The following is a 25150-nucleotide window of genomic DNA, read 5'->3' as shown; positions in this document are numbered from 1 at the left end:
GGGGGGTTGTAAAATGCGGGATATGGACCATTAGAGGTAAGTACCGATAAAAATAAATAAAACGAATTTAGTTGCCCACGCTGCATCGCCAAATGTGATGCAGCGTGGGCAACGAAATTCGTTTTATTTATTTTTATCGGTACTTACCTCTAATGGTCCATATCCCGCATTTTACATCCCCCCACCCTGACCCTCCCCTGCCTGACGTCACCGCCCCAGTATAACGCCCGGCACGGGCTGTGCCTGGGGAACATTATGCCATAATGCCCCCTCACTGTGAGATCTTTGTGTAGGCTACTGATGAGAGTAAGAAGTTCAGTTTTTGACACATCCTACCCATCAGATCCCACAACTTGCAGCGATTCACTAGTCAATAAAGGCCAGATGCATGAAGCCCTTTTTGCCTTGACATACTTCTCCAGTATTAAATAAATATTTAAACTTTGCTCTACAGTGCTGATACCCAGCCTAAATCCAGATTGGACTTTTGACGAACATTATTTACCAAAGCCCAATCTTCAAAGCAGGAAAAAAATACTCGGCCCAGGATCTTGGCAAAGGAGTACAATAGGGAGATCAGTCTGTAACAAGTCGGCTTGGTCCTGTCAACCTTTTTAGGTCAGACCCTTGGATTGTGGGCAGATTTTCTGATTTAAAAAGTTTGGTAAAATGAGTCACCCATGCATCCGCAGTAATTATATTATCTATTTTAGGGACATTTAGTTCAGCATAAAAAGGCCAATTGGCCACTTCCCAGATTTTCTAGCTGCCCCTCTAGTTTCAGCCATTAAAAGATATTCCTGGGCTATTTTCCTTATCCCAGATTTCCTTTCTTTGAGTACATTTCCTTCTTTCTTCCTTGACATTACATGCGACACACAGGCAACTTTTCAACACAGCATTTGTTGAGGGGCAGCATAACATGCCGTGTTAAACCACTGGAAAAGATGTGTCTCGCAGGGAGGTTTCGTAGACGGGAGATTATTCGAGAAGGACCTGCAGATATTTTCAAACTCAGATTGGATCTTGGCTAGCCTGGATTCATCAGTTAAACAAGTTTAAATAGATCCCATAGTCTCTTTGACAATGGCTTGATTAAAAACAGCTGGGTCCAACTTGTTCCATTTTATCTTTAATGCCGTTGTTCCTGGAGAACTCCATTCTATTGCTTCTTTTTAGTTTGTATTTTTAATAAAAGAATCCAATTTGATGGAAAGTGGGATAGAAAGTGGGTACTTGTGATCACTTACACAACTACTGGACACCACAAAGTCAGTTAAGTAGGCGAAACACGCAGCTGATAAAAGAATGTAATCTATTGTACTCTCAGATTGGTTTTCTATGAAAGCTGGAATACACACATTTGCCATGCCACAGATGTCACTTGAGAAAATGTAATTATACTTCAACATCAATTTATTTAGAACCTCACCATAAACTGAAAGATAAGATGAGTTACATTTTCACTATGTTCATTAATAAAACCACACACCCGTGTGTCAGAAAACTGGCATGCAGCAATATTAAAATCTCTGGTCCAAATTATATAAACAGTACGCTTTTAGTTTTGATGAAAATCTTCTAAAAATTCATCAAGTTGGTCAGCTACATCCGTCACCGACTGATTATCTCATAATTCTTGAAGGCCTATGGTCTTGAATGATTCCCTCAAATAAGGCAGCCAAGGTGTCACGTCTGCCCTATCGAGTGACAAGCAATCAGTGATACCGTTCCTGAGAAGGCTGGTCTCAAGAGTTCCCCCAACTTTAATCCATAGTTACAATGGAGCCAGGACAATCAAATCCTCTGGATGTGGCACCCCGAGTTCCTTGTGTCATATGAAGGTGGCAGTGCCCCCCTGCGGACTTACAATAGTCTGTGCATAAAGCGTTTTTCATCCCATTGGAGGATGCCTGCTTTACCCTAGCCCCATATCCCAGTGCTGAGAGATTGACTAAAAAGAATCCCTAAATAATAAAAAAAATTCCCTTTGACAAATTAAAATCTCCCAATACAAAATGTTTAGACTTTGTGCTTGGACAACCACAGGTCTTTATACAGGATTATATTATAGGAAGATAGGAAGATAGGAAGCGCCAGGATACCCGTGGGGTGACAGAAAGCACTATATAAGTTTTAAATCAATCGATCAATCAATCATATTATAATAGAAATGTATCAGCAACATGTCAGGGTCAGCGGAGAATGTTAAGAGAGTGACCAAGAAATTAGGAGAGGACCAGCATTTTGCTGTTTGAAAGTCAGTGATTTTGATAGAAGGAAAGCTAGTGGGGCCACCCTTAGATCTATCCACGTTAGATTGTATTGCTGGCTGAAAAAGGGCATGAGACCCATCAATATAGAAGTCTGCCGTCATCCAAGTTTCTTGGCAACATATAGTTTCAAAAGAATTTATGAACTGACCCAATCCAGGTTCTACATTTTTGAGCGGGCTCCTGCAATGTTCCAAGAAACAATACTGAGGACGCTCCCAACAGAGCTTATTGTTTTGTTACCGGGCGATGCTGAGTCAGACTGAGACTGCCCAGTGCTATGAGGTGCAGGATCAGGTTAGAGATACAGGCTTGTGGGTCAGCCCCCTTTGCCCGGATGATTGAACGCTTCCTGTTTCGAGATCTTGAGATCAGCTATCCCGGTAGACGAGTCCAATTTGATGCAGCATCAGTCTAAATCTTCCAATGAGGCCAGTGGTTCAAAGGCATTACTGGTGTGCACATTATACTGCATCTAGTAGACATACGATGGTCAGTGTCCTTTGCATCCTTTGCCCTTGGGAGCACAGACAACTGTATGGATCCTGGGGATTGAAATTGATTGCCAAAGAAATTTAACAAGTACGTAACCAACATTGGCGATCTACATCTAACGATCAAACAGTATCCCCTGGTCTCCTTTTTACCAGAGCCTATCCACGGGTTCTTCTAGCCTTTAATATCCCAGATGATAGATCTGAGGGCCAGCCAGCCTTAATTTTGAGCCAATGGAAAGTTTTATTCTTCAAACCAAGAAATGTTGCTGTAGAAATAGTCTGAACATTTTTCAGTACCAGGACATACAGGGTGCATTTAAGGGGGAGTTGGGAGAATGTTGCATTTTTTGTCACAGTTTTTGAAGCACCCCCTATGACTCCGTCCCTACTGGCCAGCCCTTGACCCTTCCTTGCTGGAAAATCTATTAGCGCTTGATTGTCCCTAGGTGACGTTGAATGAGTATCCAAAGTATTCATTGAAGAAAAGGATTCAGCTTGATTCACACGAGAGGAACTTATGACCATAGGTAAAGATGCTACAGACCTTACCTCAGGGCATGAGGTGTTTGAGGATACCCCAATGAATTGATGAGCAGCAGAAAGGGAGGTAATATTACTTAGTTTGGCTTCAATAGCCTCCAGGTGGGCAATAGGGATTACTCAATATATATTCCAATATAGATTCCTTGAGGTCACTGTGGAAGATGATTAATGTTTCATAGGAGAGGGTCCCTTCTACTGGTTCCTTATCAAGTAATGGTGCAAGGGTTGAAATGCAATACTTTTTTGATTTGGAGCTTGCTACCACTCTCTTTCTTTTTCCTGTTATGCCCCTGGTGGTACTACCATTAGATTGATAATTGGGTATTGCAGTGCAGATGAAGAGGTGCTAGTTACTACTAGCACTGACGCCCCTGGGCTTCTCTCTACATCTATCAGTGGTTGTTTTACCACTAATACTACAGTTTTGGGCATCCTTAAATAGTGATCATGCCATTACAGAAAATGTTGCAACCAAAAATTTATCTTGCATTAAGGGAACGTTTGTGTTGGTCCAGTTAAATGCTTGAACTGGGGCATATTTATGCGTTGTTTTTGTTGATGTCATTGTTACATTTTTGTCTTGTGCAAAAAGTACAATTGATGTACAGAATGCAGAACAATGTCATACGTTCACCCCAGTACAGAGATCTGGGTCTAAATCCATCGTCTTTTTGCTCACTATGCCATTCCAGCTTGGGCCCAGCCATATGCAAATCAGTCTTGACCCTGCACCTAATGGGAACAGTCTAGCCCGAACTGCCAGGTCAGGTGTTCCTTGGACTGGAAACAAGCATCCTAGGACCGTTTTCGGGCTTTCAGCCCTCATAAGCCAGGATAGCTTGACTCCAGTGGCATGGAGAGCAAAGGATCCACGCCTGGGCATACCCGTTCCACTTGGGGTGACATATGCAAAAAGAAAAATTGATGTACGGAATGCAAAACAATGTCATACATTCACCCCAGTACAGAGATCTGGGCCTAAATCCATCGTTTTTTTGGTTTTTACATTTTTGTCTTGTGTCAACAAATTAATTTGGTATTTGTATTGTAAGGTATTTCTTAAAATTATTTTTTCAAGCAGCAAAATGTAATTGAATGCTCATTCCATTTTTCTGTGATGCTTTCATATTTATGACCGTATCTCAATAGCATTATTTGAATTTAGGGTGATGTACTACTGCCATGATGGAGGAATTCATAATGCTAACCAATGCTGCACTCCAGTGTGCAGTTGCATATAATCCCATATACCACTGAATTTTTTAGGCACTCATCTGAGAAATATGCCCAGCCCCAGTTATCAGGGGTCTTTTAGAGACGGGGTGATGGTGCTCACAGATTCCTGTGCTGACTACATGTACACCACAAAAGTGGGTGATTTCTTCACACCAGCCTGTGCTCCACTCCAGCAGATATATTGCCATGGATATAACGCCTATGCACTAATGCAGATAATTTGCATTTAGTCTTGTTAGTCAAGTTTTATGCTGCGTCTGTAAAATGATGCCACAAGCTATTATGTACTGACTCCACGCGAGATACACAGGACTGGTTTGAAGGTTCCGATGGAAGGCACAAAAAAGTATCTGTTGACGAGGTGTTTATGTAAATGCGTCCATTGAGGGCACACGCGCACTATTGAAATATGTCAATTGTAATTACACTCACCGTCCATTTTTAACTGATTGCAATTATTGGCATCTAGTATCAATTTTCTCCAGTTAATTTTGAATCACTATGGATGTATGTAACCCAATATTATTTTCTAACAAAAATGCGAGTTTACTTACGGACCTGTCTTCACATACATATGTATATGGATATATCCTAAGGGACTTCTGTATTTATTCCCCGATTTTATAGACAGATTGTCTTTCTCCTCATAAGACCCATTGAATGAGGATGTTGGGGTGAAACGTTGACCTATTTTCAAGGGATGACTTATTAAAAATATCTTTGAATGAAGGATCAAGAGTGCTGTTTGGAACTGGTTTACCATTTAGCTATAGGACATATTCAAACAGTTTAGTCACTATCCACTATATTTAGTGAGACATTATAAATTGGTCAAGTAAACAGTCAATTACACTGCTACTAAATCCTCCATCCAAATATTTATTTATATATATCCACTCATTCTTCAATGCAAATTGCTATATATATAATGCATATTTAAATAACGAAGCAAACCACATTCACTGGATGATGTCATCAGTGATGTCATTTGAGATGTCATCAGTGATGTCACTGACCATGTCATGAATGATCTAATATGTGACATCATCAGCAGTGGATATATACTTAGTACAACTAACTATATAGGAGCAATTTCAATGGTTTTGTATGAGTAAAATGTCCAGCTAACTATAACACCACTAAAACTTATAGTTTTTTGAGTGAATTTCAAAGGTTTTGTAAAAGCTAATTCCTAACTATATAACTCCTGAAACCTATGGTTTTTTCAGTGAATTTCAAAGGTTTTTTTAAATGCTAATTCCTAACTATATAAGGCCTGAAACCTATGGTTTTTTCAGTGAATTTCAAAGTTTTTTTTAAATGCTAATTCCTAACTATATAAGGCCTGAAACCTATGGTTTTTTCAGTGAATTTCAAAGGGTTTTTTAATGCTAATTCCTAACTATATAAGGCCTGAAACCTATGGTTTTTTCAGCGAATTTCAAAGGTTTTTTAAATGCTAATTCTATTAGCGGATAACGTTTAAATATATTAATATCCTAGTGGGACCACCTGAGCAGCCCTAAGGGGTCAGGGTGTTTCTACCCTGCCTCCTTTTTGTGTTCTACACGTTTGTTTTTCTGCTTTCTTGTGCCTAATTCCTAACTATATAAGGCCCGAAACCTATGTTTTTTTCAGTGAATTTGCATGGTTTTTTAAATGCTAATTCCCAACTATATAAGGCCTGAAACCTATGGTTTTTTCATTAAATTTGCAAGGTTTTTTAAATGCTAATTCCTAACTATATAAGGCCTGAAACCTATGGTTTTTTCAGTGAATTTGCAAGGTTTTTTTAAATGCTAATTCCTAACTATATAAGGCCTGAAACCTATGGTTTTTTCAGTGAATTTCAAAGGTTTTTTAAATGCTAATTCCTAACTATATAAGGCCTGAAACCTATGTTTTTTTAGTGAATTTCAAAGTTTTTTTTAATGCTAATTCCTAACTATATAAGACCTGAAAGCCCACCAGGAATCTCCAGTATGCACCAGAAGACTGCATTGCAGAGAGGTGTAATTAAGCCATGGCCCTTTTTACACCTCTCTGCAACGCAGCCCCCGTGCATTTTTGAAGAGGGGGAACTCATTCCCCCTGCATACTGGGGGCCCCTGGGGGCCAACTAGCCCACCTGGAACCTCCAGTATGCGCCAGGGGGCTGCATTGCAGAGGTGTAATGAGGCTATGCCCTTGTTACACCTCTCTGCAACGCAGCCGCCTGGCGCGTTTGCAGAGGTGGAACTAATTCCCCTTGCATAATGGGGGTCCCTGGGGCCAACTAGCCCACCAGGAGCCTCCAGTATGCGCCAGATGGCTGCATTGCATAGAGGTGTAATGAGGCCACACCCTTTTTTACACCTCTCTGCAACGCAACCCCCGTGCATGTTTGAAGAGGGGGAACTAATTCCCCTTGCATACTGGGTGTCCCTGGCAGCCATCTTGTGCCTTGTTAGAACCAAGGCACAAGAAAGCAGTGAAACAAAGGTGTGAAACTCGCAAAGGGGCCAGAGTAAAAACACCCTGACCCCCTAGGCCTGCTCAGGGGGTCCCACAAGGACCCCCAAGGCAAAAAAAATAATATATATTTTTTTTAAAAACATTATATAAAACAACAATAAGAATAAAAAAACAGTTATTTTCAGAACTACCTCCAATTTATATAAAAATGCTACATTTAAAAAAAACTCTGTCTTTCTTTTTTTTCTCCAGGGTACGCGTACCGGTACGTGTACGGATACGTGTAACGGGGCTGGCACCCCCTCAAAAAATAAATAAATAAATAATGAGTGTGTGTGTGTGTGGTGTGTGTGTGTGGGGGGGTGGGTGTGGGGTGTGTGTGTGGGGGGGTATGTGTGTGGGGTGTGTGTGTGTAGGATGTGTGGGTGTGTGTGTGGGGTGTGTGGGTGTGTGTGTGGGGTGTGTGGGTGTGTGTGTGGGGTGTGTGTGTGTGTGGGGGTGTGTGGGTGTGTGTGTGTGAGAGGAGTGTGTGTGGGTGTGTGTGTGTGAGGTGTGTGTGGTGTGTGTGTGTGTGAGGTGTGTGTCAGAGGTGTGTGTGTGTGGGGAAGGGGTGAGGTGTGTGTGGGGGATGTGTGGGGTGTGTCTGTGAGGTGTGTGTGTGTGTGTGTGTGGGGGGGGAGTGAGGTGTGTGTGGGGGGGGAGTGAGGTGTGTGTGGGTGGGGGTGTGTGGGGTGTGTGGGTGTAGGTGGGGGTGTGGGTGTGTAAGGTGTGTGTGTGGGTGTGGGTGTGGGTGTGTGGGGTGTTTGGGTGTGGGTGGAGGTGTGGGTGTATGAGGTATGTATGGGGGGTGTATGTGGGGGGGGGTGGGTGTGGGGTGTGTGTGTGTGGGGGGGTATGTGTGTGGGGCACCCCCTCAAAAAAAGAAAAAAACATAATACGTGTGTGTGTGTGGGGGTGTGTGTGTGGGGGGGTATGTGTGTGGGGTGTGTGTGTGTAGGATGTGTGGGTGTGTGTGTGGGGTGTGTGTGGGGTGTGTGTGTGGGTGTGTGTGTAGGGGTGTGTGTGGGTGTGTGTGTAGGGGTGTGTGTGGGTGTGGGTGTGTGAGAGGTGTGTGTGTGGTGTGTGTGCGTGTGTGTGTGTGTGGTGTGTGTCAGAGGTGTGTGTGTGGGGGAGGGGTGGGGTGTGTCTGTGAGGTGTGTGTGTGTGTGGGGGGGAGTGAGGTGTGTGAGCGTAGGGGTGTATGGGGTGTGTGGGTGTAGGTGGGGATGTGGGGGTGTAAGGTGTGTGTGTGGGTGTGGGTGTGTGTGGTGTTTGGGTGTGGGTGGAGGTGTGGGTGTGTGAGGTATGTGTGGGGGGTGTGTGTGGGAGGGGTGGGTGTGGGGTGTGTGTATGTGGGGGTATGTGTGTGGGGTGTGTGTGTGTGTATGAGTAAAATGTTCAGCTAACTATAACTGGTGTCAAACCTATGGTTTTCTTAGTGAATTTAATAGGTTTTTTAAATGCTAATTCCTAACTATAACTGGTGTGAAACCTATGGTTTTTTCAATGAATTTCAAAGGTTTTTTAAATGCTAATTCCTAACTATATAAGGCCTGAAACCTTTGTTTTTTTCAGTGAACTAGCAAGGTTTTTTAAATGCTAATTCTATTAGCGGATAACATTTATATATGTTAATATCCGTATGGGACCACCTGAACAGCCCTAGGGGGGTCAGAGTGTTTCTACAAGGCCCCCAAATATTTTTTTTTTCTTGTAAAAAATTGAGGTACGCTTACGGTGCGCGTAGCGGTACGCGTACCGGTGCGCGTACCGTAAGCGTACCCTGCGATTTTCCGTTTTTTTTCTTTTTCTTTTGGGCCTTGGGTGTCCTTTTGGGACCCCCTGAGCAGGCCTAGGGGGTCAGGATGCTTCTACCCTGCCCCCTTTTTGAGTTCTACACGTTTGTTTTTCTGCTTTCCTGTACCTCAGTCTACCGAGGCACAAGATGGCTGCCAACAGTTTCTGTTTTGGAGTGTTGACAGACATTGGCAGCCAATCAGAATGCAGCTCGCGCACTAGAGGTACGCGTACGTGTGCGTACCGTAAGCGTACGGGTAAGCTCACGGGTAAGCTGCCATAGATATATAAAAAATTTTGAACCTAAATTACTCAAAATCCTCTGGAGCACATATCTTGAGACATAGCAAAGGCACATCGGGCTACCAGTCCCTACAATTTTGCCAAGTTTGGTGAAAATCCATTCAGCCGTTCGGGCTAAAAGTGCGACCGACTGCCCTATGGAAATGAACACAGGGAAAACACGTTTTGGGACCCCCCTTTTATCTCGGCCCCCGCTTGACGGATCCCCCCCAAACTTTCAGGGAAGGACCAGAGCGCCGCGTGGCAAAGTTGCTGAAATATTCAGGCAGATTCCTCAACCGGCGCCAAAGTTATTCCCAATAGAATGTTGCGATTTCCCTATGGAAAGCAATCCTAACTATATATACCTACTGGCGACCGCCAGTAGGAGATATATATATATATATATATATATATATATATATATATATATATATATATATATATATATATATATATATATATATATATATATGTATATATATATATATATATATCTCACGACTGCAACTCCAGCTATTTCCACCACAGCGTGGCGGCAAAGAAGGAGAAACGGACCGCTTCCATGGGCAAGATGTCTTTATTAACCTTTCAATCAAGCTAGAAGACAGACTTACGGCATTTGTTAACCCAAAACTAAGGGTATCATTCTTATACTCTTATATAATTTTCGCAAATTCATTAAATTTACAGATTTGCCAGCTGTATAATCTAATTATTGTATATAATATATTTAAACACAATAAATATATAAAATAATAGAGTAAACACATCTATCATGAATACGGTGTGTTGAAAACAATTCCTGCATAATGCATACATTATGGTATGATAATTGCTCCACGATTCATCTATATTTGAATAGTGTAAATACCAACAGAGTCATAAATGACTCAAACCTCCAACATGCAATATTACTAGTAAAATTATGTATTGTTAAATCCGATAATGCAGTACTTTCTTGCAATATTGAGGTAGAATAAATTATCTGCTTGATTACAGAAATTAAATAAATAATTTTTGGGCTTTTTACAGGATGTGCAAAGCAATGCATAGCAGCAAGGATAGTATGTGCAAAACAGTGCTAATACGATCTCTAAAATAGAGAATGTAAAAAGCTAAAGTATGAGACAATATGAAGATATGAATATCGATAAAACAATATAAAATTCATATTATATAAATGTTGTTAAAATTTAAAACTATTTGATCATACTCGAACATAGTGCAAAAATGTGTTGTTTTCTTTATAAGAAAGGATCAAACTAGCATAGTTTTGATGTCAAACTGACGAGAAATTACATTACAGCTTACAGCAAATGCATTTAAAATATCTAACAATGAAACAGAGTGAAGATTTATATTTGATATTGTGTCATTGTCATGCCTAATAAAGTGACTTGAACTCTCTAAAATCAGATCCAAAAAATGCCTAAACAGATACCTGAAAAGATGAACCCCCTGACATAGATGTACTAGAGGAAAGTGTACATATCCTCAGAATTATTTAAGCCATTCGGGCCTTTGCTATCAAATTCGAGGATTAGTTTAGTCTCCAATTGTCTTAACCGCAATTCTCTGTTGCCTCCTCGACGTTGTTTAGGTACCGAGGCAACCACAAAATACTGCAAACAGTTTATGTTGTTGTCATGCACCTGCTTAAAGTGACGGGCCACTGGATAGGCAGGGTCACTGTGTAAAATTGCGCGCAAATGCTGCAATATCCTCACGTGCACCTGTAACTTCGTACTTCCGATATAATTCAGGCCACACGAGCACGTGAGGACATAAACTGCAAATTCAGTTTTACAGGTAAAACTTCCCATTATTTTATTAGCGGTAGGGCTGAAAGGTGTGTGATATTCTTTTTTATTGACACCAAATTTGCATGCTCTGCAAGAAGAGCATTTGTAAAAGCCAGGAGTAGGTTTTAACCAAGTGGAACTGGTTTTGCTTTCTGGACTTGATTGATCCAGAATAGAGCCCATATTTCTAGCTCTGCTAAATGTGATCGTAGGAGTCACTGGTAAACTTGTCCTCAGAACTGGATCTGGTAATACAATTTTTATTCATTATAGACCTGATCTTACGTTCATTTTCACTGTAGGCAGTTATTAATCTGGGACATTGATTGTCTGGAGGATCTATTTCAGTAACAGTACAATCATGAGACTGTGTGTTAGTTTCTGAAATGTTAGGCAATAGACTTTCTCTAGATCTTGTGTCAGCCTTAGCCATGGCCAATTTAAGCATCTTATCAGTGTAGCCACGAACCTTGAGTCTTTGCAACAATTCTGGTGCGCATTTGTCAAAGTCACTGTCTACACCGCAGATTCTTTTTAGATGTAAAAGCTCCCCGTAGGGGATGCTTGCAATCAGATGCTTAGGATGGGAGCTTGAAGCATGGAGCGTTACATTTCCAGCTGTTGGCTTCCTAAACAAAGTAGTTCCTACTTTGTTGTTCTTAATGTACAATTTGACATCCAAAAATTCTATACTGGTCTTGTCTATGTGAGATGTGAAATGGAGATTGAGATTATTTACATTGATTGTTTTAATAAAATCCAGCGCTTCTTCTTTACTCCCTTTCCACACCATAAAGATGTCGTCAATGCACCTAAGGAAGCATTTAATGTTTGTATCAAAGATTTCTTTATGCTCTTTCTTCAATACCTGTTCCTCCCACCAGCCCACGTGCAAGCACGCGTAACTGGGGGAGAAACAGGCTCCCATCGCCACACCCCTGAGCTGTCTGAAAAGATCCTTGCCAAAAAGAAAGAAATTATTGTTAAGACACCAATCCATTAAACTGATAATAGCCTTGTGCTGGTAAAACTCGCTAGGCCTTTGGCCCAAAAAGAATGTAACTGCCTTTAGGCCTGCACTATGGTTGATACTCGTATACAACGATTCTATATCTAGTGCAATTAATAGCATGCCATCCGACCACGGAAGATTCCTTGTTTTGGACAAAAAATCCCCAGTATCATTGACATAACTAGGCAACAGTTTAACCAGATCTTGCAGGAAAAAATCTATATATTGGCCAACTTGTTCAGCCACGCTTCGAATAGCGGAAATAATAGGTCTACCTGGAATGGGAGAAACAGCTTTGTGAATTTTTGGTATTAAATACAGGACAGGTAATACAGGACTTTCATTATTCATAAATTTAAATTCATCTTGCGAGATGAGTCCTTCCCTGCGCCAATGCATTAGCTGTTTTTTCAAAATATCAGTTGCTTTGTTATAGTTTTTATAGTTGGTTATCTCATAACAAGCAGAGTCATTTAGTTGTCTCTTTGCCTCTCTGATATAATCCTCTTTCGGCCAGATGACTAGATTACCTCCCTTATTGGATTTTTTGATGATGATCTCACTATTTTCTCCCAATTTTTTCATCAGGTTGGCGTAATCACGCTTCTTTTGTTGTATATGTTTCTTCCTTTTTGTTTTCCTGGAATTTACTTGCAAGTATAACTTTTTTATGTCTTCTACTACACAATCATGGCAGGTGTCCACAGCGTCTTTGGGCATCATAGGAATGAAATTTGATTTTTTTCTTGTAGGGAGTGATCCCAGCTTCCTTCTGTAGCAAGTTGATTCTTCTGAGTCTTGTTTGAGTAGATTCGTCAATGTCAGAGTCAACAGTTTGGGAGTCACTAGTATTCAGATCATGTAAAGTTAGCAATGCTGGTATATCCGCAACTGTGATAGGTAGACCTTGTTCATCTTTATCCCCCATTCGTACACTGTCGATTTTACCTTTATCTTTTTTTAACACAAAATATTTTTTCAATTTTAATTTTCTGACAAAGCGAAAGATGTCAATTCGAGTTGCTGCATAATTGAAAGGTTGACCTGGACAGAAATTCCAACCGAATGACAAAAGTTGTTTTTGAGCTAATGTTAAATGCACATTAGAAAGATTAATAATAGATTTGTCCAAATCTATTTCTTCAGTTGCCACGTATTTTTCTTCTTGTTGCTTTGCCCTTTGTTTACACTTTTGTCTCCTTTCTTTTCTTCATTTGTTTTTTCTTGCGTTTTTTGTTTGTTGTTTTGCCTCGGTCTCAAGGTACGAAGTCTCTCCTCTACTAAAAAATTCCTTTCCTCTTCCATATTGAGAATGGTTACTGATGGTTGCCTTTCTTCACCGTCAACACTCAAACCACTCGTTATGGAGATAGTGTCACTGCTGGGGATTTCCTCACTAATGCCGGCTACACTTCCAGCCCTTTGTGTGTACATAGGATTTCCCTTTTCTTTTTCTCCAAACTTCTTACGATTTTCATTGTTGTACTTACGAGCGAATGTAAATATTTGCCCGTTGTTGTTATCAATTTCATCTCGGGCAAACTTGTGAGCTTTCCGGTTTTTGATTTTATCCTTGTGTTTGCGCAATCTCTCATTGATCGCAACTCTTGTGGTTTTAATGAAATCCAGCTCAGATGATTTTTTCAATTCGTCCTCGATTTTTTCAATTTCTTTGAGGATTTCCAAGTGATCAATGGCCGCGTATTTAATGAGGGTATGAACCAAATTCATCAAAGCATCCAGGTTGCTTTGTCCCCATTCCTTAAGCATGCAGGGGTTCGGTTTGTCAAAACTTGGTGCCAAAAGGATACGAAGGCCTCTTGGCGCACGGCCCACTTCGGCATACTTAGTTAGCGATTTGTGTTCCCACCATTTTGTGATTTCGAGCCTCATGCTCTTCTCCAGGTTTTCAATAATATTTTTTCGTTACACTCTGTTAAATGACTAATCTGCGAAGCTGATGAAGTATTAGGTGCATTCGCCGGTCTGCTGCAAAATAACTCATCAACTGCTGCTTTCCGCTGACATACAGTCTCATCTGACATGCTGGCAGATGATTGTAGATATGGTTATTTAATAGCCCGCGTTGGTTTAGCGGCTAAATGTTCTTATAATGCCTTAAATCTCCTCACCTCTGCATAAATGCCGTCTTACTCACCAAGGGAATTAGTCTGCCACGAATCCTCCGATTCCGTCGCGGACCGATTCTTCCTGGATACTAACAGCTAGCGGCAGCAGGTGGGGGCAGCCACCAAGGTTTTGCCCCGAATTCCAAACAACTTCGGCTTGAGGGTGGCTGCCACTTCTGGGTGAGAGGGTCCGTGAACGGGAGCAAGCCAAACTTCCGTGAATTAAATCTCACGACTGCAACTCCAGCTATTTCCACCACAGCACAGCGGCAAAGAAGGAGAAACGGACCGCTTCCATAGGCAAGATGTCTTTATTAACCTTTTACATCCAGTACAGCTTACGGCAGATGACGCGTTTCGGGCTCAAGAGCCCTTGATCACATAGAGACTGTCTGAAATTTTTGCCAGACAGACTTATATATACACATATGTATATGTTTTAGTCACACATTTTTATCACTTTAGAGCACTGAACCGTCTTCGCCAGTGTACATGGGTTTACTGTCAGTCTGGGAATAACAATACAATTTTCTAGTTACAGAAAAGATTTCTGTTTCAGTTTTTTGATTACATGTTTTGCAATAAATAATTAATGCACGCGATTTAAATATACATGGCGTACCCAAACAAATGAAGCCTGAAGAGTTAATATGCATATATTTTTTTAATATACACTAGTCCGGGTTTAGGCATGAGGGTTAGTCCTTAGTAATACAAAAATGTTGTTGACTGAATCAGTCCATTGAGTTATATAATTGGAAAGACTCGGATAAGATTTAACATTTATGAGCAAATCGTTACATTTCTTTAAGCCTTCCTGCAGGGAATGATAGTTGAAAATGTATGGATGCTGATTACCATTAAATGTTAATAATAACTATTTCAAGCTAAAAATCTATTAAATGTTTCTTTTTCCTTGCACTGTTGCAGAAACACGGGAAAATACAAAGCGCGTGATCCTTTTCTTTTCAATTTGAAAGGCAGCAAATTATCACAGAAGGAAACAACATGGATGCCATTATATAAAATGTATTCCATTTACAGTGTTCTTAGAAAAAGATGCCTACTGGGCAACTAAATAAGAGTAACAATTATATTTTGAAATCTCTGGGAACTCCTGAAACACCATTTTGCAGCCTGTCGCGCCCATGGATTTGTGCTCATTGTTTTGCCTCCATTACAGGAGCATTAGGGATTCTGAGAGCGGCGCGGGCTCTTCATAGCACACGCAGCACATTTTCTGCCTGCACAGTGATGAGGTGAGTCATCTAATGTCTATTGCCTATTATATGTTCACCTACATGAGAAAGATTGCAATAAGTGCATATGAAGTCCTGCAGTGCCTTTCTCGGTGGCAAATATTTGTGTGCTGCATGTTTCAACATGGTTAATGTACCAATGGTCACGCTATTGGCCAGCGGCCGCTCGTCCGTTGAGCGGGGGAGCGTCGCCCTCACTGCTCTCTGAGCAGTGCAAGAAAGAAATATAAAATGTTGATAACAAAATGTTATCATCATTTTATTTAGCAGTACTGAGCCAGGGTAGGGCCAGTAGGGAGGAAGAGTGGTGGGCGCCATAAGTGCTCATGATGGTTTGGCGGCCATCTTAGGACGGCCAAACGGTCATGCACACTTTGCATTTCACCACCCGGCTGTGTTGCACAGCTAGGTGAGAACAGTTCCAGGCTCCCAGGCACTGTCCTGTCTGACCGGTAAACCAGGCCACTCAGACTAATCACAATGCTGCTGTCATGCTGGTAGTACTTTTACCAGTATGACAGCAGCATTGTGATTGGCTTAGGGGAGTCTGGGAGCCTGTATGCTGTCGGGAGTCAGGCACAGAAGAGGACAGAGGAGAGGTGGCAGCAGCACACAGGTAAGTGATCTTTTTTTCTTTTCTTTTCAAACCCCCTCTGCCCCGCTGCCTCACAATTTCTGGACCCTAGCAGCTGCCACTGCATTGCAGGCTTTAAAACTCAACTTTACATCCTACTGAAGATCCACCAATATGCAGATGATGCAAAATTCGATCTAAACTTCTCCACAATCGAAGAGATCAATTGATTCAAATTTTACTGGGGGTGGCTCACCCACAAGAGTATTTAGTGTGGAGATGTGGAAGCAGAGGAGATTGGAATAAAGTATTGTGGCTTTCCCACTGTCAAGTCTGGAAACAGAAGTGCAGTAACATAGTGTACATGATTGTTTGACAAAATATTGACTACAGAAATATCAACCAAATAGCAATTACCTTGCCAATATAGGGTAAGTCAATACATACACAAACACATGCTCAGACATGCACATCCACATGTACATACACACCACATTTGAATGGCAGTGCAGTTGGATAGCTTTCTGTTTTTTTCCCACACCCTCATGCTCAACAAGTCAGAGTTAAGCAAGGAGAGGGCAGTAACACACCATCAAAGGTGTCTTTTCTTCTAGGGCAAGAAACCTTTCTACCATGAGCTTTGACCAGGTTGTCAGAATGTCTCCAGGTCCTCTTCTACTTCTTTTATTGCAGAACCTTCAGAGGTTCAACCAGTGAGAGTAAGGGGATTACACAGCTAAGATAACCCCTGCTCACCCCCTTGGTAACTTGGCAGGAGAAGTCAGGCTTATATCAGAGGCAATGTGTAAAGCCTTTGCACCTAAACACACAGTAACACAGTGAAAACACTATAAAATGAACACCACAACAGTTTAGAAAAATAGCCAATATTCATCTAATCAAAACAAGACCAAAACAACAAAAGTTCGACATACATGAATCAAGATATCACTTAAGTAGTTACAAACATTTCAGTCCATATAAAACTATGGATGCCTCACTTTTTGTGCAAAGTACCTGCAATGCATCAAAATCACAAGGAGAAAATAGGCGCAGGGGAGGTGAGGTGCCGGAAAGAAAAGCGATGCGTTGGTTCCTTACACCAAGTGAAGGTGATGCGTCAGTTTCTGGTTCCGAGTGAAGGCGATGCGTAGGTTCCTTAATGCTACTCAGAGAAGATGAAGCGTCAATTCCTTACTGTGAGAGATGGTGATGCATCGGTTTCTTACTGCATGGGGAGGTGATTCTCTGGATACGCAGTTTCGGTTCACTACTGAAGCCCAGCATTGATGTAGATTTGGCGCACAGATGTGATGCATAGAAATCCTTGGGCAGTAGAGGTTGATGCAGTGGCGGCGAACAGGCACTGCATTGATTTCTTCAACTGTGGTCCAACATTGCGTTGATCTTCACAGCCGCACAACAGAGCCTGCGTCCGAGTCAATGGTCTCAGACTTCCGATACTGGTGCGCTGAACTTGGGCTGCAGTGGTTCTTCGGGCCGCAGGCAGGTGCTGCATCGATTTTATTGGCCGTATGGCGGTGCTTCATGAAGATTTCCACCACACAGCGGTGCTGCGTTGGAAAAACAGGCGCTGGAAGGGTGAAGTGTTGATTTTGCAGGGTTTTGAAGCTTTATGTAGTAGGAAACACCTCCTAGGGTCCAGAACTGGAATTGGCACCACTTGGCAGGTCAGAACTCCCAGCCGTGGAGATCAGGGAAGCTGCAGATGAAGTCTTTGATGGCCCTGAGACTTCCTAACAGGAGGCAAATACACATAAGGCCTTGGAGAAACTTCACAAGCAGGATACACAGCAAAGTCCAGTCCATTTCCTCTCCAAAGCAGAAGTAGCAACTGCAGACTAACCCAGCAAAGAAACACACAGCAAAGGTGCCTCCTCATAGCTCTTCAGCTCTTCTCATTGGCAGAGGTTCCTCTTGATCCAGAAGTGTTCTTCAGTCTGGGGATTTAAGGCCAATACTTATATCCCTCTTGGCCTTAAAAGTAGGCATTCTTTCAAAGGATTGTTTTTGTGGTACACACGTTCTTGTGCTGCCTGGTCTTAGCTCTAGACACACTCCAGGGGGATGGAGAAAGCATTGTGAAAGGCCAGGCATAGCCCTATTCAGGTGCAGGCGACAGCTCCTCTCACCACTCTAGCTCAGGAAGACCCATCAGCCTGGTGAAGGGCCATCAGGATATGCAGGGCACACCTCAACTCCATTTGTGTGACTGTCTGGAGTGAATGCACAAACAGGCCCATGTCAGCTTAAACCACATGTTGATTCCACAGGCAGGCAGAGGCACAGGAGGGTTAAACAAGAAAGTGGCCTTTTTCTAAAAGTGGCATCTTCAAACACACAGTTTAAAAACAATCTGTTCTAAAATATGTGTTTTTTTAATTTTGAGCTCAGAGAGCCCAAATTCCAAATCTCAGGCTGTTCCCAATTGAAAGTCACACATCTAAAATGGTACAAGGCAGCTTCAATGATAGCCTATTGGAGAGCTAGTCCTTGCAATAGTGAAAAACGAAATTGGCAATATATCAGGACATGTAAAACACACCAGTATATGTCCTACCTTTCACTGGGCTGACCTTATGGGTGCCTTAACTGTAGTAAAAGAGAAGGATATGGCCTTGCAAGTGGGTGCACTTACCAGTTCGACATGGCAGTTTAAAACTGCACTCACAGTCACTGCAATGGCAGGTCTGAGACAAGTTTACAGGGCTATTCATGCGGGTGGCATAACCAGTGCTACAGACCCACAAGTAGCATTTGATTTACAGGCCAGGGGCACATATAGTGCACTTTCATAGGGACTTGCCAGGAAGTCAAATATGCCAATCATGGAGAACTAATCAGAAGCACAATTTACACAGAAAGCATATGCACTTTAGCACTAATTAGCAGTGGTAAAGCACCCAGAGCCTAAAGCCAACAAAAGCAGGTCAGAAAATAGGAGAAAAAATGCAAGAACTCAGGGGTTAAACCTGCTAAAAGGTCCGGGTCAACACCATCCTTGACATATTATGGTCCTTTTTTACAACATTCCAGTATTATTGACTTAATAATCCTTCACGTATTGTGTGAATTCTTAACAAAAGTCTGCAGCCCACCCTTACATATGGTGGGTATATTCACGATGCCTATAGTGCTGGAATAATAGTAGTCAATCCTTGTCAGACTACGGGCTTTCTTGAAAACATTTGCCCTACACATGGCTTAATAGTGGCCTATGCTTTCATGTTTTATGTAAGTTAATAATTTATTGGCATTTTAAAATATGCATAATGCACAACAAAACCACATTGGCATGTATGTATATTCAACAGTTAGTATGTAATAAAAGAAAAAAGAATTTAGTCTCTTTCCCAGTTAACCTCCATATATCATGCATTCAAAGTGAGAATGAATCAACAAGGTCTCTAACCAACATCATGGTGATTATGCAAAGAACCCCATATCTTGCCATGTTTTGGCAGAAATCTGCAGGCCTATTAAGGTGGTAGTCATAGCAAGGCAGAAGAAGATGAAAATGGTTATCTGATGAGAGGGCAGATCAGGTGCTGAAGGGTTGAAGGTCAGAATACCCTGGTGTATTACAGTTAATGTGAGCTGTGGATTAGAAGTAAATCCTGAGATATATAATGTTTTGGGTGAACCGCCAGGATTCATAAAAGTGTGCATAGCTGAGAGTTTGGAGTCATCTTATGAGAACTTGGAGTGACAAAGTGAAAATGCCAGGTGTGACTGGAAGAGGCTGGTGTGAGAATAAAAGTGATCAGGGCAGATGCCAGCAGAAATAGCAGAAACCTTGAGACAAGGAAAAGGGACACCAAATTTATAAAGGAAATATAAACAGTAAAATACTATTTTAGTCTGTTATATTCACTCAGGTACTGGTGATTCAACTTAATATACTGCAGGTAAAGGTTTTGTAAAGTCAGTGTCAATCTGAGGCACAGGACTGCTCTACATTTCAAGTTGCTGGCCCGTATTGTGATTCTTTTTAATAGTTTTAAGAGGGAGGATGATCTACTTATAATTTTGTTGTTGATTGGATGTCCTTTGGCAATGTGCCTGGGACCATGTGTGGGTGCTGGGCAGTGGGTTGGGTAGAGAACTTGCAGGTTTATTGGGTAGGACAGAGGGCAGTATTAGTGTGCTGGTTACATCAAAACGTTGCCACTAGATTTGTTGTTCAATTCTAGAGACAACGGCGATGTTATCAGGTCAGCATGACTCAAATACGTTTTCTATCTAGCAGCTCTAGTGCTTCATCTTCGTGTGATACTCATGAACAGGTACTAACTGTGTTGAAAAAGCCTGTTGTTTGTTTGTTTAATTACAGATTGTTGAAAAATCAGGTGCTTCATGTAATATATCAATTGATACCATGCCAGGCAACTGATCCTCAGTACGGATAATGATCCCATATTTTTACGGGATCGAAACATCGTCGACATGCACTCTGACCCGGTACACTATGCTTTGTAGTATTTTTGTTTTGGGTGCAGTAGTGTTTTGCTTTTAATAAGAAGTGACCTAAAGGTGCTAAATTAATGTTGGTCACTGTTTGCTTGCCTGTATATGTCTATATGTCTTTTATTGTCAGTTTAACACCTGCTTTTCTGTGCATCATTGGTTTTTTTCTCATTGTTTGTTTCAGTTCATTGTTTGTTTGCTCTCTTGACCATTGGTTTCTCAAATTATTCCGGCTGGGGTAATGCAGCTTTTTGATCCAAATGTGGTAATAAAATTGAAAACTCTGATCATTAAATCTGTTTATGGAACTGAATTTTGTATCCGGAACAACTGTATTTAGTTTTTTCTTAAGGGGCATTTGTCTCTAGAATTACTCAAGTACCCTTGGTCCCTTCCGATCTTTTGGTTTATCTTGTATACATATACTAGATTTGTTGTTGGCAATATGGTGGAAGGCACAAAAAACAGATGGTATGATGGGGGGGCCAGAGGACACATGCGTTACTGGATGTGAAAACGGTATATGTTGCATATGTCTTAGTACCTTGTGTGGTCATTTAGTATATATGTTCAATTGCACTGGAAGTGGGCATTTGAGGAATTTCATGGATTGCGAGCCTGACTGGGAAAAGGTCTGGATGAGATTAATCTGTCTAAGGAAATGTTTGCCCAGGAAATGGTCTAGTTGGGGAAAGATCATAATGAGAATTGGAGAGCTATCTGAAGGGGGGATGATCTAATTGGAGATTGGTATGAAGTAAAACAGTTTCAGCAATGGTACGACTGGTTGTGCAATTGATGGGATGTGACTGACTGGCAGAAGATCGTCTGAAAGGGAATAGAGAATTTTTGAAAGATCAGGTAGGTAAGATCGCAACCTCCACAGTGTCAACAGTCGCACAGCACTTCAACAAGTTCTGTTAATAATACCTAACTCAATGACTACATCTTTCAGGTTTTGAATACACCTATCCCGCTGGCACTCAAAGGGCATTTGTAGCAACTGATGAAACCCAGAACATGAGGACATTTATAGTGGGAAAAATTCCTTTTTGAAACTTTTCAAACATGTGGTTACTGGACATCAGCTGGGGTCCTCCTCAACATGACAACATCCCACAGACATAAATAAAGCAAAAGCTTACCCAGTGAAGACAAGGCAGAGGAGGGTGCAGATTAAAATCAGAACTTGATTAAACATGGCTGACTGTGTTCTCTGGATTGCTCGATGGAGGTCATTCTGCAGGACAAGAGAGCATGCCTTATTAGTAGTGATAACTGACCAAGAAAAGCCACAATGATGTTTGCATATAGATAGAAACACACATACATACACAAAAGCACCGTCAATCCAAAAAGAAATATCTAGGCACCAGAGACTGCTAAGTGAGCCACTTACTTATCAGGTCAACATTAAGCAGCACTAAAGGTCATGCTGAGATCACCATAGGTGGACATGTGAGCATGTATTTGAACCCATAAATAGATCAATATGATAACTATAACCAGTAGAGAAACCTGTCTGTAGCCCTTTTGATACTTGACTAAAGTATTTCTAAGTGTACCACTAGCAACATCATAAATATGCACTTAATTGGAAGTACAAATTCTTACTGTCAGGAATATATATATTTTTTAAAAAAGCTATTATTTCAATGACAATTTTTATAGCACTAATATGGACCTGTGAGGGGCCTCCATGGAGCATGGAGTGACCAGGTTCCTCAAGAAAAAAGGCGAACAGGTAGATTATTTGAATAGTCATTTTATTTAGTAATTTTAATGGTTAAAGTCCTAACACTGCTAGGAAGTTGTGCCCTCATTTTCATATTTTGCTACAATTCTTCTCTTGAAATGGATTCACTGGGATGATGGGTTGCTGTCCCTTGCAGGCCCCCATCCATGTGATTGCAGCCAATCAAAGGGGCTTGCAAATTGGGACATGCCTGGTGAATCATAAATAGGCCGGCCATTCTGCAAACCCTGCAATTTGTTTTCTTGAGAATCAACCTATTAGTACATACAATGGTTCTCGAAATTCAAATCTATTAACAAAACGTTGCTGTGCAATTTGCCACCATTGTTTGCAAATGAAATAACAGTGTCTAAAGTTGCTATGTAGATTGATATTTCCACTTCAATAATTAAATCTTTGCTCAGAGATCCTGTTTCTTTGAAGAAGAATTTCCCATTTAGAAGCATAGATGCACAGTTTATACCCAGAGGTTTCCAAGCACAGTTTAAGTTTCCACAAGAGGCTTAAACCGTTTGTTAGTTGTGCTAACAATCTCCATTATAAAATGTTTGCTTTCCTAATCCAAGTACTCTGAATAATAAGTAGAGGCTAAGGGGGTAATTTAATGCATGGCAGGCAGCCCACTTGCCTGCGGGGGCAGCAGAAACCTTTGTCTCCAGAGGGGGAGCCCCCAATGGACATTGCATACCCTATATATATATATATAGATTTCCAAACAGCCTGGCTGAGATTTCTGACCCAACTCTGCATCTGCCAGTGAGGCAGATGCATTATAAGTCCAGATGAATTTGGAGTGTGTGTCCTTTTTTATAGCTCAGCAAGTTTTATTTGGTGTTCTCAAACTCCAAAAGTTGGAGTTTATTTTAAAAAAAAAAAACAATGGCCCAGATATTTTCTTTCTGTGCATCAGGGCCATATTTGTTTTTCATGCACAGGTTGCTGTGCATGGCATAGCAGACAGGGTATTGAAAATCAGTGGTGATGGTCCTGTGGGGCTGCCTCCACTGTGGCCCAGCAGTCTTTTGTAGGATGGGCCAACATGGCAAGGATTTCCAACAGCAGGGCTTGCTGACACTCCACCACTGAAATTCCAGCTGTTCTGCCACTTCTAAATGACGTGGAGAACCATCAATTTTGAAGGGTGAGAGCTCCACCAATGTATGGCAGAGCTTCTGTTTCACTAAACTCTACATGAGACAATAAATACATGAGAGCAGTAGTTAATTATGGATTTGGAAATGTGTCTGTCTGTTTCTCTAAATGTCTAAACTTCTGATTTACAAATATCATCAGAAAAGTGTTAAATGAGGTGCCTGATATATAAAGCTGTTTTGCAATCGCAAACCCTGCAATTTGCAAAATCAGGGTTTGTAGAGACTTGAAAAGAACTTTATTACAAGGTACGAAAGCCCTATAATGAGTTACTAAATTCTTTTTTTAACAATTAAAATGTTTTTGGGACCCTTTCTGAATCACAAATAGGACAGAGGAATGGGACACCCCTCCTATTTGTGATTGATTCAGAAAGGGAGGTGTTAATAGCTTGTGACCATAATTGTAGCCACAAGTCATTGATCACTTACTTACTTCCGAGTTAGGGTTTAATACTGATTTGTTAAGGGGAAGTTGTCCCTTTTGGAACGCGTTCACTTTGAGACCTGTGTTAGTAACCTTGAGGGGAGCTTTGGGTGCCTTGGAGGAGACTCCCCCAATGTGTAAAAAATGGAAAACATCTGTATTGAGGCCTCTAGCTCTACATCCACAGTCAATCACGTGGGGTCACTAAGTGTGACCTGCCTAATTCATATTTATCAGGCAGGTAATTTATCATTCATTTGCAAATGTACAATTGTGATGTATCCTATTAGTACAACGGTCTCATCATCGATTGCAATGCTATTCGCAAACCATACAAAGTGTAAACCAGCCGGGCTGCTGCAGGTAAGAGTGGTGGGGCTGGCTAGGGGGGATTTCGAGAGACGACCAAAAATTAATTATTTATTTAATTTTCCATTCTGGTCATCTCTCGAACCCCTCCCCCCCCCCCCCAGCCGGCCTCACTGCCCCACTGCTCTCACCTGCAGCGGCCGCGGCTGGTGTAAACTGCACATCCAGATTTGCGAACTTGAATCATACACCTGGCTCTTAGTTCTGCAGATTTACTTTTTACATTAATCACAAATTCTTAAATTCAGGGATTCGCAGAAAGACCATGGATTTCTAGAAAAGTTCAATACTCACAATACAATAGTCACATTTTCACAAACTATTCACATGCATACAATTTACACAGGCAGAATTTCCAACAGACCAGCAGGAAATTCTGCATACAGAAATCTGACACTAACAAGCACTAACATAGTACGCTACTTTTGTTTTTTCACCAAAACATTTTTCTTTCTCCAAGGAGGAAAACCATCCAATCAACACACACATCAAATATGAGAGTGTTCCATCCCGTGAAACACACTCATGTGTTTGGCCTACGTTGGCAGGTAAGACTTCTTAGGAATGCCCACGAACCTGGTTCTATTTCTGTGTTCACAAATCACACTTGTGAAGTAAATGTTTGGAAATCTTGATGAATTCCTACTTACATTGTACTTACGTTTACAAAACCTTTTGGGATTCATGTCCTGCACAGGTACACATCACAGTACTTCTACCTGGCTGCCTTTGGATGTTTCGTTGTAGATCGTTGCTGTGTTGTGTTGTGTGTCTGGTGCAGTCTCTGTATGTGACTGTAGAGCAGCAGGGACTCCTCCGCTAATGAGTAGGAGTGCCACCCCACTGATCCTTGAGCAGTGCAAAAAGGAAAAATAAAATGATAGTAACACAATGTTACAGTGGCGTAGCTAGCCCCGTGGTTGCCCGTGGCGGTCCCTGCGTTTGCCGCCCCCACGGCCGCAGTGATGAGAGAGGGGGAGTTGGCCGGTGAGAGATTTATCCATTTGCCGCCCCGCGGCAAACACATTAAAGAGGGGGGGGGGTTGCTATTGCCGCCCG

The 25150-nt window shown here is 41.5% G+C and overlaps 1 protein-coding gene across 1 annotated transcript in view; it reads right to left on the bottom strand.

Annotated features, from left to right (window-relative positions):
- KCNT1 (potassium sodium-activated channel subfamily T member 1) overlaps positions 1 to 25150 on the bottom strand; it is a 739470-nt gene that overhangs the window by 328832 nt on the left and 385488 nt on the right. The window contains exon 10 of the mRNA XM_078640347.1: positions 21534 to 21628. Within this exon, the coding sequence (XP_078496473.1) occupies positions 21534 to 21628 (95 nt within the window). The remainder of the gene's footprint in view (positions 1 to 21533; positions 21629 to 25150) is intronic.

This window comes from Lissotriton helveticus, chromosome 5_1 (genome assembly GCF_964261635.1).
Source record: "Lissotriton helveticus chromosome 5_1, aLisHel1.1, whole genome shotgun sequence".
Classification (NCBI taxonomy): domain Eukaryota; kingdom Metazoa; phylum Chordata; class Amphibia; order Caudata; family Salamandridae; genus Lissotriton; species Lissotriton helveticus.
The sequence above is the reverse complement of the archived record's forward strand: the minus strand, read 5'-3'. Positions and strand labels throughout refer to the sequence as shown.